Source organism: Mus caroli, chromosome 3, assembly GCF_900094665.2.
Source record: "Mus caroli chromosome 3, CAROLI_EIJ_v1.1, whole genome shotgun sequence".
NCBI classification, from domain to species: Eukaryota; Metazoa; Chordata; class Mammalia; order Rodentia; family Muridae; genus Mus; species Mus caroli.
In genome coordinates this window covers 102,572,093-102,588,933 of record NC_034572.1, presented here as the reverse complement: position 1 = coordinate 102,588,933, position 16,841 = coordinate 102,572,093, and the positions used below count along the sequence as shown (strand labels likewise).

Sequence of the window (16,841 nt, the reverse complement as noted above, 5' to 3'; positions counted from 1 at the left end):
CATCTTCTGAATGTGACTTGTTATAAGATGCAGACAAACAGAAGCAAGAGGAACAACATCCTGAGGTGAGGCAAGGCGAGGCTCGGGGCTTGGGGCTCTGCCTTTATTGGTAGGATGATGTGTGCTGCTTGCTTCCTCTTGTTAGGCATGCATCCTGTGATACCAATTTACAAAGGGTATCATTCCCTTTGGGAATATGACAAATCATCTTCATCTTTTCCCAACACCTCATGCCTCGTAGAACTAAAGGCAACCCTGTCAAAAGTGGCCTGCGGTAAATGATAGTGTCAGAAAACTCTGTGGATAGGTGGGGGATGTGGCTCACTTTGTAGAGTGCTTGCCTAGTTTGCATGAAGTCCTAAATTCAACCCCTAGGATCCCATAAACTGTGTGTGGTGACACAGGCCTGTAATCCCAGCACTTAGGAAATACAGTTCAGAGCATTCGAAGTTCAAGGACATCATTAGTTTGCTTGTGGAGTTAAAAGGCCAGGCTGGAATATATAAAACTCTGTCTCAAAAGTAAGTCAGGTGACAGGGCAGACAGGAAGAATGCGACGCTGTAAGAGAGACTGGGTGGATTTGAGGTAGAACAGAAGAAAATGATGAATCTTAGGGCTCTGGGGCCATACAGACTGGCCGAAGGACTGTAGTAACCTTTGTAAGGTTTCTCCTTGTAGAAAGGCTTGGAAAGAGGACATTTCAAGAAATGAGGATGTAAAATTTATTTAGTCTAGGCCAAGCCAGCTAGTGCTCCTTGAGGACACAGTCTTGTCAGAGTCAGGCTCCCAGGAGGCCCTGAAAAGAGAGGGTGTATTATAGCCAACACAACAGACAAACAGGTTCCATCCGGGATGTGCTAAGACCATCCTTCTTCATGGTCCAGTGCTATAAATTCACTGCCCACCATGCTTTGCTTCTGAGCCCCGGCTGGGAGACAGAAGGGAGCCACAGATAAGTAAAAACCAAGACTGACATACTGTGGTACTGACAGGGAGGCGGGGAAGGAGAAAAGTGTCTATAAGCCAGCTGGCAGGGAGAGCTCTCCTGAGGAGAGTTTGTGCGTTTAATGTAGCATTTAGGGTTTTCATTTGCTATGTATCATTGATGAGCTTAAATCAATGGCTTCAGGGATTGAATTCATGCTCCGTATTCTTCAGCCTGGAGCTGAAAGTCAGAGGGAATGTTGAGAGCCAGGTCTCTGTTCTCTCTTGGGCCTTTCTTTCCCCTTTCCCATTGGTTTATATGTAGCATCTCTCCTGTGAGTGGCAGGGAATTTGAAGCAGCTACCACATTCTAGGTAATGATCCAAGTGGCTCTTTGCCAGTGATGAGCCGCTTGGGAAACACATACCCAAATGTTAAATTATTGTTGACATTTAACAAAAAAAAAAAAAAAAAGATTTTCGTCTGTTGAACAGGAAGAGATGTATAAAATTCAAGAGAATATGAGCAAGCAAAAAAAAAAAAAAAAAAAAAAAAAAAAAAAAAAAAAAAAAAAAAAAAAAAAAAAAAAAAAAACCAAAAAACAAAAAAACTATGAACAAGCTGCCTTGTTTCTCACCCTGCTTATGATAATGAGGTAGAGAGACCAGCAGACCTGTCTCCACCCACAGTGTGGGGCTGTGGCGATGGAGACTCTCTTTTACTTCCCATGTTCCCTCAGAGGCCCCTGATTAGGTAGAGGCAGAGGCTCACATTCTCCAAGGATAATTGGCTTTCAGCCCTGTCACTGACCCGAGTAGGAACACACAGACTATGACAAGAGCAGACTTTATCTCTACCAGTTTCCTCTGCAGAGCTGATAGTGTTAGAATTAAAAAAAAAAAAAGTGGGTGGTGGTGCCAACTTGTGCCTTTCATCCTGGCACTCAGGAAGCAGAGGCAGGCAGAGCTCTGTAAGTTCAAGGCCAGCCTCACCTACAGAGTTAGTTTCAGGGCAGTTAAGGTTACACAGTGAAACCCTGTCTCAAAAGAGAAAAGAAAAAAAAAAAAAAAAGTCACCAGGGGCAGATGGTTGAGAGGCTCACATCCATCCCAAACTTGTCAGCATTTGCCAAGAACATGAAAGAATCCACTAAGTTGTCTTTGTCTCCTTCCTTACCTTCCTCAGATATCCTGTCTTCTTAGGACAGCCTTAATGAGGAGCTGCAAAATGCAGACATTTCTCAATGTTAACATTGCATAAAATCTCTGGGAAACTGTCTCTCAGAGCCCTGGGAACGGATGTCCCACTTACACTTCAGGGTGTCCATAATGTTAGCTGGGGAGTCTATACATAGAGAGTAGGATATATAAAGCCCACTTAATCCTGACTCATGCAACAACACCTAGCTACAGCCTTCTGTGTGTCAGCAACTAGGCTGGACTCTAGGGACAGAGAGCTTTGTTTATGGTTTAATTGGAAGACAAATATCTATTATAAGTAGATAATTATAAAACAATGTGCTGGGACGATATGGCCATATTTAGTGTATATAGGTATAAGATTCTGAAGATGAAGGAAAGATGTTTAAAAAAAAAAAAACCCAACCCCAAACCTTGTTGGAGATTCCAACAAGGTAGCAAGAAAGGAGAAATGAGTGGATCAGAGAGGAAGTGGGGCAGGGGGTACAGCATGACCTACAGCTAATAACCGTCCTCTGCAGCTCTCCTGCACTGGTACAAAGATCATAGAGCTCTTTGCCTCCAGAATGTCATCTCCCAGCTAACAAAGCAGCTACCTCCGCCTACTTCACACTTGTCCTTTAAAACAATTGAATTAGCGATTCTTCCTATACTATTGACTCGTGATGCACAGAAATGACACCTTAGGTGATAAGATGGGCTCCTGGTGCATCTACATGATGACAGTGATACTAGAGTCCTGGGCAGTTGTGGTGGTTAATTGTCATGTCTTTGTTACCTAGGAGACACATCTCTAGGCATGTCTGGAGGGTATTCCTAGAGGGTTTTCACTGAGGAGGGAAGACCCACTGTAATCCTGGGTGACATCACCTCACAGTGTGGGTGCCCAGGCCGAATAAAGGGGGATAGAAGGAAAACACCCGATGAGCATCAGCGTTCTGCTCTCTGCCTCCTGATGTGTCCATATGTGAGGATGCAGTCACCCAGTCCTCCTGCTGTTACCCAGCTCCACTCCTGCCCTATTGTCTACCCTGTCCCCACAGACAGTGCCCTCGAGCCATGAGCCAAATAAGCCCATGGTCAAGTTGCTTCTTGTTGGGTATTTGGTCACTGCAGCAGGTGACGATTATAAAGGGAGGACCTTTCCATCTCAGCTTGTGTGGAAGGAGGAGCTGACTGGTACCGGAGACACTAATTTCCCATCTTTACCTTTAACATCCACCCGACAGTCCACGGATGCCTCCCCCAGAGCATTGATGGCCTTGCAGGTGTAGATGCCTCCATCGAAGGGGCTAGGCTTGCGGATTTCCAGGGAGCAGATCCCCAGCTGACTGAGGGCTCTATACTTGGGGTTGCCTTGGAGGTCCACCTTGTTCTTTAGCCAGATGATCTTGGGCTGGAAGATGAAGATGAAGGGGCACAGAGCAGAGTAGAAGCCAATTATCCTTTCTGCACTTAGTGTCTGGGACCCTGCCTACAGGAGTGGAGATGGTGGCTTTCTGCAAGGTTCCCTGCCTCCATGCTGTGGGAAGATTCCCCTTTCAGTACCTTGAGCAAGCACTGGGGCTCCTTCCTAGGTTTGAAGACAGTGCCTGAACCCTAGTCCACATCAACAGATGTCCCTGACCTGGAAGAGATTGCTCAGGAGCTGTCATGGGCATCAAACTTTTTTTTTTTAAGATCTATTTTATTTTTATTTTTATGTATATAAGTACACTGTAGCTGTACCGATGGTTGTGAGCCTTCATGTGGTTGTTGGGAACTGAATTTTTAGGACCTCTGCTTGCTCCAGTCAACCCTGCTCGCTTCAGTCACCTCACTCACTCCAGCCCAGAGATTTGTTATTATAATTAAGTACACTGTAGCTGTCTTCAGATGCACCAGAAGAGGGTGTCAGATATCATTACAGGTGGTTGTGAGCCACCATGTGGTTGCTGGGATTTGAACTCAGAACCTTTGGTAGAGCAGTCAGTGTTCTTACCCGCTGAGCCATCTTGCCAGCCCTCAAAGTCTACTTTTTAAATTCTTTTTTTTTTAAGATTTATTTATTTATTATATGTAAGTAGCTGTCCTCAGATACTCCAGAAGAAGGCATCAGATTTCGTTACGGATGGTTGTGAGCCACCATGTGGTTGCTGGGACTTGAACTTGGGACCTTCGGAAGAGCAGTCGGCGCTCTTAACCACTGAGCCATCTCACCAGCCCCCTACTTTTTAAATTCTTAAAAAATATTTTTGTTTTAAGACAGGGTCTCACCATGTATGTAGCCTTGGCTGTTCTCACTATGTAGACTAGTCTAACTTCAGACTCACAGAGATCCACCTCTACTTCTGCCTCTGTAGTTCTGTGACTAAAGGTACGTATCTCCACACTGAGCTATGGGTTCCACTAAAAAACTATTTTTAAAATAACATTTGTTTGTCTAGAGGGGTATGCTGGTGCCACACACGTGTGGAGGTCAGAGGAAGACTTACCGGTTCTCTCCTCCCGCCGTGTGTGTTCAAGAGATTGAACTCAGGTGGTCAGGGAACCAGGGCCTTTACCCACTGAGCTACCTTGCCAGCTCAGGGTTTCCGTTTCTTGTTTGGTTTGTTTGTTTGCTTGTTTTTTATGTACACACAGTGATTCATTCCTTTTCAGTCCCCACTGTTTGTGAGTGGCTTCTGTGCCCTGTTTTGAAAGTGGCTTCTAGAGTTGCTTTATCACAAGTCTCCTTTCAAGGTCAAGGTGTTATCTCCACATAGTTTGACCTGTACTTGTAACCCAAGTTATTTGGTAAAAGCCACGAATGGGGTAGACTGCAAAGACCAGATTGCAAGCAGAGCAGTGTGCATGTCCACAGCCCTGTGCAGACAAGGCATGGGGAATGAATAAAGAGAAACCAGCGGGAATCAGACACTACTGGCAGATAACTAGCTGGAAGTGACATTTTTGTACTCGAGGACCCAACACTCGAAGGGAACACCATTTCCATCCATCCATCTTGAATTACAGATGCCCTCCCTGACAGTGCCTAAGTAACCCGCTGTCGAGGAGACATATGGTGGCTCTGGTAGCAGATGTTCAATTAGGATGCTCTGTGATATAGCTCAGGTTAGGATGGGATAGTGACAGGAAGCAGCCCAGGATAGCCCCGCCCAAGAAGCTCCCCACTCACCCTGGGAGAGGCACGCACACAGCAGAAGAGCTGGGTATCATAGCCAGTGACTGTAGTGCAGTCTGCCAGAGGCTGGGTGAACTTGGGAGCTTCTGAGAGGTCCCGCTGGGCAAACCCCTTGGCCTTGTAAACAGTAGCTGTGGGCATCAAGAGGAACCATGGGGCAGCACGTGAGAACTCTGTCCAGCTTCAGTTCTGTTTTCCTCCCTGTTGTCAGCACATAGTCTCAACTTCCTCACCTGCTTTCTGGATGTGGGCAAGGTCAGCTGTGACAGGGGCTGTGTCGCTGAGCCCACACTGGTTCTCCGCAAAGACCCGGAAGGCATAGGAGTTGCCAACAATGAGATCGGAGACTACGCAGCTGGTTCGGTGGTAACGCTCCAGGACTGTGAACCAGAGCTGTGGGGTCCCCAGTGGATGACACGTGTGAGACACCTGGGCTTTGTTTGGCTTTTTTTTTTTTTTTCTTTTCTAAATCTCACTCCACGTGGAGCTGCCAGAAGATCCTCCAGAATGCCTCCCTCCCTTCTTCCCAGGTGCACCTCACCCCAGATTTTTTGTCAGCCTTCTGCACCGTGTATCCCAGGAGAGCTGTATTGCCCGTATCTTGTGGAGGTGTCCATTCCAGAGTAGCATTGGCGCCCCAAACGTCCACCAACTTAATACTCTGAGGAGGGCCTGGCTTCTCTGGAAGAGCAAAGCCTTGGGTGGCAGTAGGCACTGGGCATCCCACATGTGGCGACCTCACTAGAGAATACCCTCGACCCCCTTCTCTGCTTGGATCCTTCCCATCACCTACCACCGTGTCTGAGACTCTCTGGGATAGCTCCTATTCAGCCCAGAGATGCTAGAGACTACCTCTTCCTTCTATCCCCCAGCCTCCTTACCGATCACCAGGATATTGATGGTGGCAGTGGCCCGCAGCCCACCAAGCTGCACACAGAGTTGGTAGCATCCTGAGTCAGTGCGTTGGGCCTCTCTGATGAAAAGAATAGAGTCATGCTCCCCATTCCGCACGCTGACACGGCTGCTGTCCAGGGCACAGCCATTGTGAGTCCAGAAGGTTTGAGGTTTGGGCTTACCCTGAGCAGTAGAGATAAGATAAGCATCCCCAAGATGCTCACACATCCCCCCCCCTTCTCCTCTCATTTCTGTCAGTCTACCCCAAATCCATGGGATATCTTGACATTCCTTGAGCTGGAGAGTTTTTTGGTAGACTCCTCCAGGAAGCTCCTGCCTTTCAGGGTATTCTCAAGAGACAGGGGGATGGCTTTTGAGACTTTCAGCCTCTGAGAGTTTTGGTCATGGATACTCAGGGTAGCTGAGTAGTTGCCCCAATTCCTAAGACCCCTCTAAAATTGAGGGTCTCCAGACCTCTCCAGACTGTAGAGCCTGCTTTGGCATTACCTCCTTTCATAGGACACACCTGTCCTAGCCAAACCCAACCTTGGGAGCATGGAATGGTGGTGAACTGTGGATCCTCATTCAAGGCCAGGAAGACTGCCTCACTCCTAGGTTATTTCAAAGTCAAAACCTTAACTTGGTGCCAACATGGGGCTGGTGTGGTCACCTGGAACGGGATTAGTAGATTTACTGTCTCCCCAGCCTTCCGGATGTAAGTCTGCTTCAAGGCCCGAGGTAGCCAGATCTTGGGGTGCTCTGAGTGATAGAGAGAGAGAGGATGGAAATGAATACATGGAAGAAGTGAGTACTGTGCCCAGTAGTACTCTGTGGGCAGTGGCCCAAGTGGTCACCAGATTAAGCCCTTATCATATGGAATATTCCTAGATCTTTCCGTTATACCAGGGATCAAATGCAGCAGTCTCAATCACTCTAGTGATCTACCATTAAACCATACACCCATGCCCTTCCCATGGTGCTGGGGTTCGAGGAGCAGTTGGCTGAAGGAGCCCCCAGAAAGGCTGAGGTCTCCAGAAAGAGCATGGGAGCTGGGTATGGTGGTGACTGCCTCTAACCTTGCCACCTAGGCAGGGAGGCAGGATGTGCTGCACAGTGAGGCTTTGTCCCACGCAACAACCCTTGCCTCCCCCAAAACCTGGGCTCGTAGACTGATACTTCTTTTGATCTCAGTACTCAGTACTCAGCTTTCCACCCATTTGAGTTTTGTTCCTCTCTGTGAGTAGACCAATCTTCACAGCTTGTCTTTCCAGTGATGTTTTTTGTTTTTTTTTTTTTTTTGTTTTGTTTTGTTTTGATTTTTTTGTTTTCTGGGTCCATAATAACATTGCTGTCTGAATGAATCTGACCTCCTGGTCAGGTACAGACCTCCAGTGAAGGCTTTCTGCCCTGCAGGAGTCAACATCCTGTCCTCACACAGAGGCACTACAGAGTCATCCCAGAGGAAGCCAGTGTCTGGGTCCCTACTTCTGCACGGCCACCCTGCAGTGTGGCATTATCATCGGTAATAGATCACTTCCTACAAGTAGAGTCTGGGGAATATGGGGCAGTCTGTGACTTGTCCTTGACCTCCATCCACATACGCACTGGGGAATTGGGTATCTTTGTTGCTCTCAGGATACAGGCAAGAGATGCTCAGGGGTTAGGAGCCTGGGTGTTCTGCTCTCAAGAGGATCTGTGGGCTACCTTGGTTGTGGAAGAGCAGACATCCCTCCTAGTTTACTTGGGGACCATTTTTCTACCTACCAGGGCTGCTCTTTCCTCCTTCCTCAAAGGCAGTCCCCTGCCACTTTTTTTATCTCAAGAAGAATGTGACAGCACCTAGGTTCCCACCAGCAACCCAAGACTTCCTGCCAGAATGTATTCCTTGCAGTTGAAGACATTCCACCCCTGGTACATTCCCGTGGCAAACAGCACGAGTGCCTGACAGGGCATTTCAAGCTTCCTGATAATACACATTTCCCTGAAGAGTACGTTCCTGTGCGTTCACCACAACACAAGTATGTTTACTTATAGATTGAACAGCTTAAATACATACATTGTATAAAGCAACCCTTTACGGGATGGCAGTTGAGAGAGAATAGACAGAGGTCCTACTGTGTTCCTCTTAGGCCCCACTTTGCAGACTACCCCCTTCCTCCCATTACGATCTCAAACCACCGTCTTAGAAGTTAATGAGAGTGCACAGTGCTTGCCGGCCACCTCCTTTATCTGGCTTTGCTATTTTGTTTTGCTCAGCTGTGTTGGACCTGGGCTGGTCTGTACCTTTGGAAGCATTAGTGTTCTCAGTAAGAACAGGGCAGGCAAGGCACCCAAGCTGCCCAGTGACCCTGCTCCCTCTGCTCTCTGCTGACTTTGGTGGCAGGGGGTGGGGTGGCAACAATGGAGTGTTGTATGATGCTCTCCTTTCCCGTGGCCATCTTGGCAAGCAACCAAGGGGTTGAACACAGGCGGATGTGAGGGATTTTTTTTTTTTTTTTAAGGAGGGAAGTGATTGGAAATGAAGGTCAAAAAACTTCATCTTGTTGGCCTTGGTTGTTCATTGTTGGGCAAGGGAATAACCTTTCACACTTGCCAAAGAATGGGCTCCTCTGTCCCTGTGCTATCTACAGAGTAGTGGAGTAAGACAGATCTCAGTGAACACCCAGAAAGGGAAGCCAACTGGAGGGAGGGGGGGCTCTGAGAGACATTGATTTGCTGATCTCCAAGCGAGGTGTGGAGTTGTGCCTGGCACGCAGGACTCCGGCACCCCTAGCTGGGATCAGATATCCAAAGGACCTGTTTCTGAAGCTTGGCTCATCCATCCAGCCTCCCACCCTCATCAGTATCTTCCTAGACCTAGGAGTCAGAGTCGGCCTGGTATGACCTCCAGTCACTCGGAGGAGGAGGAAGAAGAGGAGGAGGAGGAGGAGGAGGAGGAGGAGGCAGAAGGCTAGGCTCAAAGACCAAGAAAGGCTGAGTTGAGGGGACAGGACCAGGCTTCATGCTGGGAGATGTACTAACTAGCCCTAGGCTAGGCTTCAGTGTCTGGACTTCTTCTGATTGATGTGAGCTGATATCTGTTTCCACCCAGCATTTCTTATTTCTTAAAAATACATCTTAGAAAAAGTTAGCTTTCCTTCACCCACATTAGAGAGAAAAATGACAGGAGCAAAAGCTCGGGTGTGCAGAGCTGGGGGGATTTGTGAAGCAGCCTTTGAGGTTATTGGGGAGTCCCCTGGGGCAGCCGGAGGAGAGGCCACAGTGGAGATGGTGAGGTTGAGGAGGGTCTCCGTCCCTGCAGGGCTCCCTGATGCTCTTTATGTATAAGCAGCCCCTGACAAGATGATCATATTGAAGTCGCAAGGGTGTCCCTGATTCTCGGAGGGATGAAGAGACGCCCCAGAGGAGAGCCACAGATGGCCTTGAGAGTAACCACACGCTGGTCAGGAAAGAGGGTCTGGCAGCTAGAGGTGCCTTGTCAGCACTGAGTTCTGTCACCTCCCACATTCAACCTGGTCAGCAATCTGACCCTTTGCTTAGAATGGTAACTGAGGGCTCCTCGGAGGCCTCTCTCTTTGCACCTCCTGTCAAGTGAGGTGTAAATTGGACTGACCTTGGGGAGAGTTCCCCATCACACCCAAGGGCTTTTCCTGCTCTGATGTCAGGGAGCGCAGCCTCAATGTTCTTAGGCCAGGACTGTCGACCACAGGCCTGACAGGGGCTGGGGGTGGAACAGTTTGAAATGTCCTTTGAGAAACAGCGACTTCTGAGCTGGGTTCTCAACACTTTCTCTCCAAGGGAGAGATTAAGTCTCAAAAATGGAGAGCTTGTTTCAAGCTCTAAGATCTTGGTTACCCTACTGTCTACTGCACTTTTAATGTGCTGAAGTTCATGCCCAGTTTTTTTCAATTTTCAAAGGAAATAATTGGTCATATCCTCTCTCAATTTTCTTCTCCATGGTCCTTCAGTAGTCTTCTTGAGGTTGTATGGTGCATACATTGCTCCTTACTACGGCTTGGAGGGAGAAAAAAAAGAGTAGATGCCCTGGAGGTGCTGGGGAGACAGAGACTGAGACAGACAGAGACAGAGGGGAGAGATACAGAGACAAGAGAGACACACACACACAGACAGGTATATGTGTGTGCACATAAATGTGTAGATTTCCAAGTATGTATCCATGCATGCAGGCATGCAAACATACATAAACACAGGCCTGTGTGTGCACGTGGTTACCAAAACAAGGGCAAGAGGTTCGAAGTCATCTCTAGATTCGGAAGTAAATATTTCCAGGGATTCGAGAACTACGCACCAGAATTTCTTAGAGAAACACTTATGGCTGCCAAGGGTGTAGCCATCAAAACCTGTTTGGTAGAATATGGTCAGAAGAGAATGGGGAGCCTCACTCAGAAGCACCTCCTTGTAAAGGACAACAGTGTCACCCCCTTACAGACTATGAAAGCCAAATCAGGAAAAGCAAAATGATATAGAAGCAGAATATGGGTCTCTGTGATAGACCCATCATCCCTCGTCCGTCTTGCTCTCATGGTTGGTGGCTTCGGCCCCCCGCTCACTGCCTGAGTCTTCCACATTGCTCCACTGTAATGTGGTAATTTCAAAGTCTATCCTTCCGATCCATGCCAGACTCTCACAGCCTGGCTCATAAAAAAAAAAAAAAAAAAAAAATGGAGTGTGGCACCATATTTATGAAGTGAGGGCATGACAGCTCCGAGGTATGGTGGAGGGGGAAGGCCTTTATCACAGGTATGAGGGAGAGTACAGGCAGAGGCATCCAGAAGAGTCCAGAGCAGAGAGAAAAAGTAGTGAGTTAAACAGGACCAGCAAATGAAACCAGGGCCATGGCGGCAGGGCGGGGTGGGGGGACCCTAAAAGAGAGAAGGGCCAAGAGGTGGGGCAAGAGAAAAAGAGAGTGCAGGGCTGATTTGCAGGCTTATATAGGAAAGAGAAGCTGGAGGAAGCCTATGAGCTAGAGAAGTTTAGGGGAGGAGCAGAGGAGAAGAGCTGAGAAGGAGCCACAGGTGCTGAGGGAACCTGGAGGTCAGCAGACACTCTGCTCTGCTGATAGGAACCACAGTTAGCCGTGTGTCCTGAGTTTCTTTTGGACCTGACACTTGCTGGTTCAATGCCTGCTTCAGCCATTGTCTAGAGATGCGACCTTTCTGCCATCTGACTTACAAGTGTTCCACTCTTTCCACACCTCTATAACAGAGACGGCTCACTGACCACCAAGTCAGATGCTTCACAGTATCTCTGAGCATTGGCTGCCCCAGCAAGAACAGTTTCCAGTCCCCACTGCTGTGGCCTAGGTACTAACACTCTCCAGTGAAAGGGAGAGTACAACAAGGGGTGGGCATTGCTTCAGTGCCAGGGTTTGTAAGAAGCGACTTTTCTGTGTCCCCTCCCCCCACCAAATCTTGCTATCAGTAGGCAGGTGATCATAGGGCCCCTAAAGTGTCAAGGCCCCCATAGGAAAAAGGGCAGGATCCCTGAATTGCTTCTTGAAGAATTATCTACTTAACAGGGACAGTTCTTCACTAGCAGCAAGAAATTCAATTATTCTCCAGCTGTGCTCCCTTCTTCAGCTGGTACCCATCTGATAACAGACTCTTCCACATTGCCTCTCTTCCTGAATCCATGCCACCGAGACATGTTACCTCACCACGCACCCATTTCACAGTGCCTATTGCTCTCTCCCCCCACCAGGCTGGATCCATGGTCATGTGGCACTCACTTTCTTGCATCATCACCCAGATCCTTTATCTCTCTTTCACTTCACTACACCCTCTTGGCAATGCCTAATCCTAGTCAAATAGACTTTCCACCCACACGGTGTCTGTGTGTGCACAGTATCTGTGTATGCAAGCACTTAGGAGAAAACAACAACAACAACATACTAACTTGACATCAAAATACAATGTACATTTGTATGAAACTTGACAAATAGACAATGTACATATGAGATGTGACACCTTAGAAAGTGGTACCATAGTCCCTCCCTCCCACGAACTCCCTTAGCCTCTGAAAATCCAGATGTGAAGTGTGAATAGCAATATGTCAACCATCTATTAAAATCAAATTGGTTATTTGAGCAACTAAAAATACGCTGATTTGATTATTACGCTGCTCCTAGATGGACCTTAATATGTATATTTGAGACAGGGCTTTGTACATAGACCCAGGCTGGTTTTGAACTCACAAAGATCAGTCTGCCTCTGCCTACCAAGTACTGTGATTAAAGGTATGTGCCACCATACCTAGCATGACATCTTCCTGGCACTGCCTCCCTAGTCCTGGTATTAAAGGCATGTACCACTTGCACCATTCCCGATGGCCCTGGCAGCCCTGTCACACTGCCTTAGATGACTCTGCCTGTTGTCCCTCTTTCTCATCAGCAGATGATCTTGCTGCTAAGGAGCACCCACCCCCACCCCCACAAAAATCCCTGAAACCTGTAGTTGATCATGTCAGTTCTTATTTAAAACCCTGTTCTGGCTGCCCTTCCATCCCAGAATCAACCCATCCTTCAGTGCTTGCTTTGGCTTGGTACCTCTCTGCTCCTCTGGCCTAGCATTGTCTCCTCCCACATTGTCACTATAGCCACAATTGCCCAACCCTTTATGAAGAACATTCCTGTCCCAGGACCTTTGTACTTAGCCTATCTACAGAGAAAACAGTCCACTTACATATCTGTGATATAGCTGCTCACGTTGTACCCTGATTGTAAGGCCTTGGCTCACCATCCTGTTTGGAGCCTGAAGTTTGCCTGCCTCATTCACTGCAGCACCTTGCCTCCTTCCCTCTGTGGTGTTTGGCACTATCTGACCCACACTGTTGCTCTGTCTCTCTCCCTCCTTCTATTAGAATATACTTGAGGGCATCATTTTCATTTATTTTTCTAACTGCACCTAGGCTACTGTCTGGCGTATAACAGGTAAAGAAGCAACTATTTGTAGGGAAGGAAGGAAAACCTGCAGGCAGGCTGGTTCTACCTCGGCATGAGATCCATTCCCATGCCTAGAAGACCCTCAGAGGGATGCAGGTGCACAGTCTTTAGGAACGATGCTGTTGAAACGAGCAGTTGACTTTCCCTTCTCTGTCTCAGGGCCCATATTCTCCTACTCAAGAGTTCAGCCCCTTCCCTAGCCTTCCCTTCCGCTCTTTCCAGTCTTGACTCCCCGACACAGTACCTCTGTGGGGCACTGAGGACAAATGGCGCCAATGCCAGCTGGGTCATCCTGCCGATTTGGTCACGTGGTTAGACTGAAAGCCCTTTATTGGTCAGATGCAGCTTGTTCTGATTGTGCCAATGAATGCCTGCCTGCTTGCCCTTTCCTGCAGTCACACGCTCCCTTCACACCCTGTGCCCTCTGTGAGGAACAGGCAGTGTTAGGAAGCAGACAGTCCTTGGGACTCTAAGAGAACTTAGGAGTCAGCAGATCACATACCAAAATCCTTCAAAATTTTGGGGTGAGCTCCAGAGGCACTGTGAATCTCAGAAACCTTTTTTTTGGAGGGGGGGTTGCCTTTCCAGAGTTGAGATTCAGTCCATAGCTTTTTTATTTTAAATAGGGTTTCCCTGGGAGTCCACAGCCATCAAAGGGATAAGACATTGCTCACATTCAGCTCTCCAAATTTACAGAGGAGAAGATGAGGGCTCAGAGAAATGTCCTGAATCTTCTCTGGTAGCTGGCAGGATAAAGCTGAGATTTGAACTCACACCATGTCTTTCAAGAAGCTAATAGATGCATACAGATTTTGCAATATGTCAAAGGATATTCTTACTGCCACTTAGCTGTAGCCCTGAGGCCCACAGTACATGGAGTTGTATGTGGGAGGCTGGGGCTTCTGGCTGGGACCTGAAGCCTGAAATTGCCAAAGCGCCCTATGCTTTAAGCAGAGGAGAATGAAGGCTCAGAGATGTCCTGACCCTTCTCTGATGGCATGGTTGAAGTGGATGCTACTCACTTCAGAGCTGGGAGTTAGTGGCACTGGCTCTTCACACCCTCTTGGCCTTTCAGGAGAAGAAATTGGGTTTCTGTCTCTGCGGTCTCATCTTAGGATGCTCACAACATCACAACAGCTCTCCTATCTCAATGGCATAAACCCACCAGCTCTCGACATCAGGCAACTCCATTAGGATCTTCTTTAGGGTAAGGAGTGGACAGTTGTGCTTTTGGGTCCTAGTTGGAGAAAGAACTTGGTTGTCGTGTCATCAACTTCTTGGAAATGTTCCCATGTTGCTTTAGCCTCTTCCAGTGCTGATCAGCCATCCTTCTAACTGACCTTCCTGGGAGATGTTTAAAGTCATTTTACAGAGAAGAAACTAAAATGGAGCAGTTGAATTGATTTGTTCAAGGTCACTGTGCTGTTAGCGTCACTCCCAGAAAGGAGCCTGGGGTGTTGCCTGCCAGCCTAGACCGTCTATTTTTCTCCTACCTCTTTCCTTTCCAGGAGTTCATGGACTTCTCCTGTGTGTGGTTTTCAAATCTGCAAATTTAAGGGGTTATAATGCTAGGGCTTTGTTGGGCTAAATGTTTAGCACAGCCACAGGGCTGCTAAAGACCATCACAAAGAAGGGAAGAGCTATCTCCCATCTCTCCCCTGGAGACCCACGTACAGTGGAGACACACACAATTGCCTAGGTAAGCTGTGGTGGTGACAGGTGGTACTGGGGCAGGTGGCAGGATGATGGGGCTGGGTTAGGCACCACATACTCTCACCTGGAAACTGGAAATGGAGCGCTTTTCCCTGAAAGGCTCTTCTTCCTCAGAGCTCTGACTTTGAGAGGCCTTGGCCAGTGAGCCAGGGTGGGGTGTTAGGGTAGGCCCTGATGCTGCGGCATGACCCAGACAGAGGCCGGGTATCATGCTGTCCAAGATGTTCAACCTCCTCATAGCCAACAGTTTTGGAATCACTCTTTTCCTCTACAAATGGCCACTCTCCTCCATTCCCTTCCCCATGGGGTATTTAGTCTACTGGGTCCTCCAGGACCTGTGACTGGCTTTGATGGTGAAAATATAAACAGCTGGTCACTATAAAGTGCCACAAACACTGACTTCTCAGCTAAAGAATAAAAATACAACAGAGACATTTGAGTAGCAAGGCGCAATTTGAGAGGGAAGTAAGGACACCCAGAATATTCCTGCATTATCCTAACTAGAAGTTCCCTAAAGTTATTAAAGCTTACGCACAGGGGTGGGGGCGACCCCTAAGAGTATATTTAGAGCAGTAGGAAGTTCCCCTCTCCCACACCACTCAGCATCCCCACCCTTACAGACTGCCACAGATCACCTTCAATAGAGGGCAGGAGCTGCAGAGAAGGGCTGCCTGCCTCCTGTTGATGTGAAGTTCGGGGTCCTTTAGCATCCGCTGGGTCAACAGCTGCTTCTACCTGCTGCTGGGAGCATGAGGCTATCTCCAGTGTGGTGGCTGTCTCCATGCCGGGGGGGTCTAGCTGAAATTTTTCTTTGTTGCTGGTGAGGGAGGGGCTGTGCATCTGCTGTCCAGGCTGGTCTCCCTGGGGTCACAGCCACAGGCTTATGTAAGTGGGCTGGCTTTTCCCCACCCACTACTCCCACTGAAGGGAGAAGTAGGGGCCAGGAGAAGAGGAGGATCAGAGAGTGCCCAGAATAGCCGCGGGAGGAGGGCTAAGGTGGCCCTGTTATCTTGGGAGTGAGATGACACCCTACAGCATTAGGAGGGAGGGGAGAGTGTGAGCACAGAGTATATGAGAGGGACTTCTGGCTTTGAAGGAGGCCTGAGCTGCTGGCACCTCTGCTTCTGACCTCCAGCTCATTCAACAGGGCGTAAGGTCCGAAGAGCAGTGAACTCTCAGGTACACCGTTAGCGCTTGCCACACTTGTTGAACAGCAGGTCATTGAAGAGCTAGCTGGTCTCTATACCTTGGCCTTTATGGGGACCTCTGTTTGCTGTCCCAGCCCCAAGGGCAGGGGAGGGTTGGGGAGAAGTGGGGACAATCAGTCCCCTGTTGCCAGACTAGTTAGTGACACATGAGCTCTGTCATCAGCTAGCTATGTGACTAGTGATACCCCTTGATCTCTGCCCCTCTGTGTGTGTGTGTACTGGGGTTTTTCTCCCCTCCACCGTGTATGTGTGTGTGTCTATGTGTACTAGGACACCCCCCGTGTGTGTATGTGGTGTGTGTGTATGTCTGTGTATGTGTGTATGTGTGTACTAGGAACCCCCGTGTGTGAGAGTGTGTATGGGGGGTGTATTTGTATGGTGTGTGTGTTGCGTGTGTGCACACTCGCATGCGCACACATTGGGGCTTGAACCTGGGGCCTTGTGCTTGCTAGACAAGTCCTCTACTACAATGCCACTGAACTACACCTAACACCCCCCAGCCTCTCATAAATTGGGTTTCATTTGTGAGATGGAGATAATAATAACCATAGGGTTGTTGCGAGGATTAAAAGAGGTAATCTCTGGAAAGTGCTTAGCAGAATGTAGCTGACTAAGTGCTGGATAAATGGAAGCTATTTTTAGGTCAGGCTGGCATTTCCCCCTTTGAAAGCTCTCAATGGCTCTCTTCCTATGAGATAAAGCACAAATGAAGTGCGAGGCAGCCTCACAGGGAAGGAAGCTCCCCAGAGACAGGGATGTGTGACATTTGGCTGTACCA

At 48.4% G+C, this 16,841-nt stretch overlaps 1 protein-coding gene across 1 annotated transcript; it reads right to left on the bottom strand.

Annotated features, from left to right (window-relative positions):
• Window positions 1-709: 709 nt before the first annotated feature.
• Mybphl (myosin binding protein H like) lies at window positions 710-15,755 on the bottom strand. Its single transcript, XM_021158781.2, has 9 exons — window positions 15,491-15,755; window positions 6,852-6,940; window positions 6,169-6,364; window positions 5,829-5,968; window positions 5,521-5,680; window positions 5,282-5,418; window positions 3,334-3,520; window positions 2,102-2,145; window positions 710-797 (listed from the first exon to the last, which is right to left on the bottom strand). The coding sequence occupies exons 1-8, from the start codon at window positions 15,693-15,695 to the stop codon at window positions 2,135-2,137; spliced, it is 1,125 nt and encodes a 374-aa protein (XP_021014440.1). The 5' UTR covers window positions 15,696-15,755; the 3' UTR covers window positions 710-797; window positions 2,102-2,134.
• Between the last annotated feature and the right edge of the window lie 1,086 nt (window positions 15,756-16,841).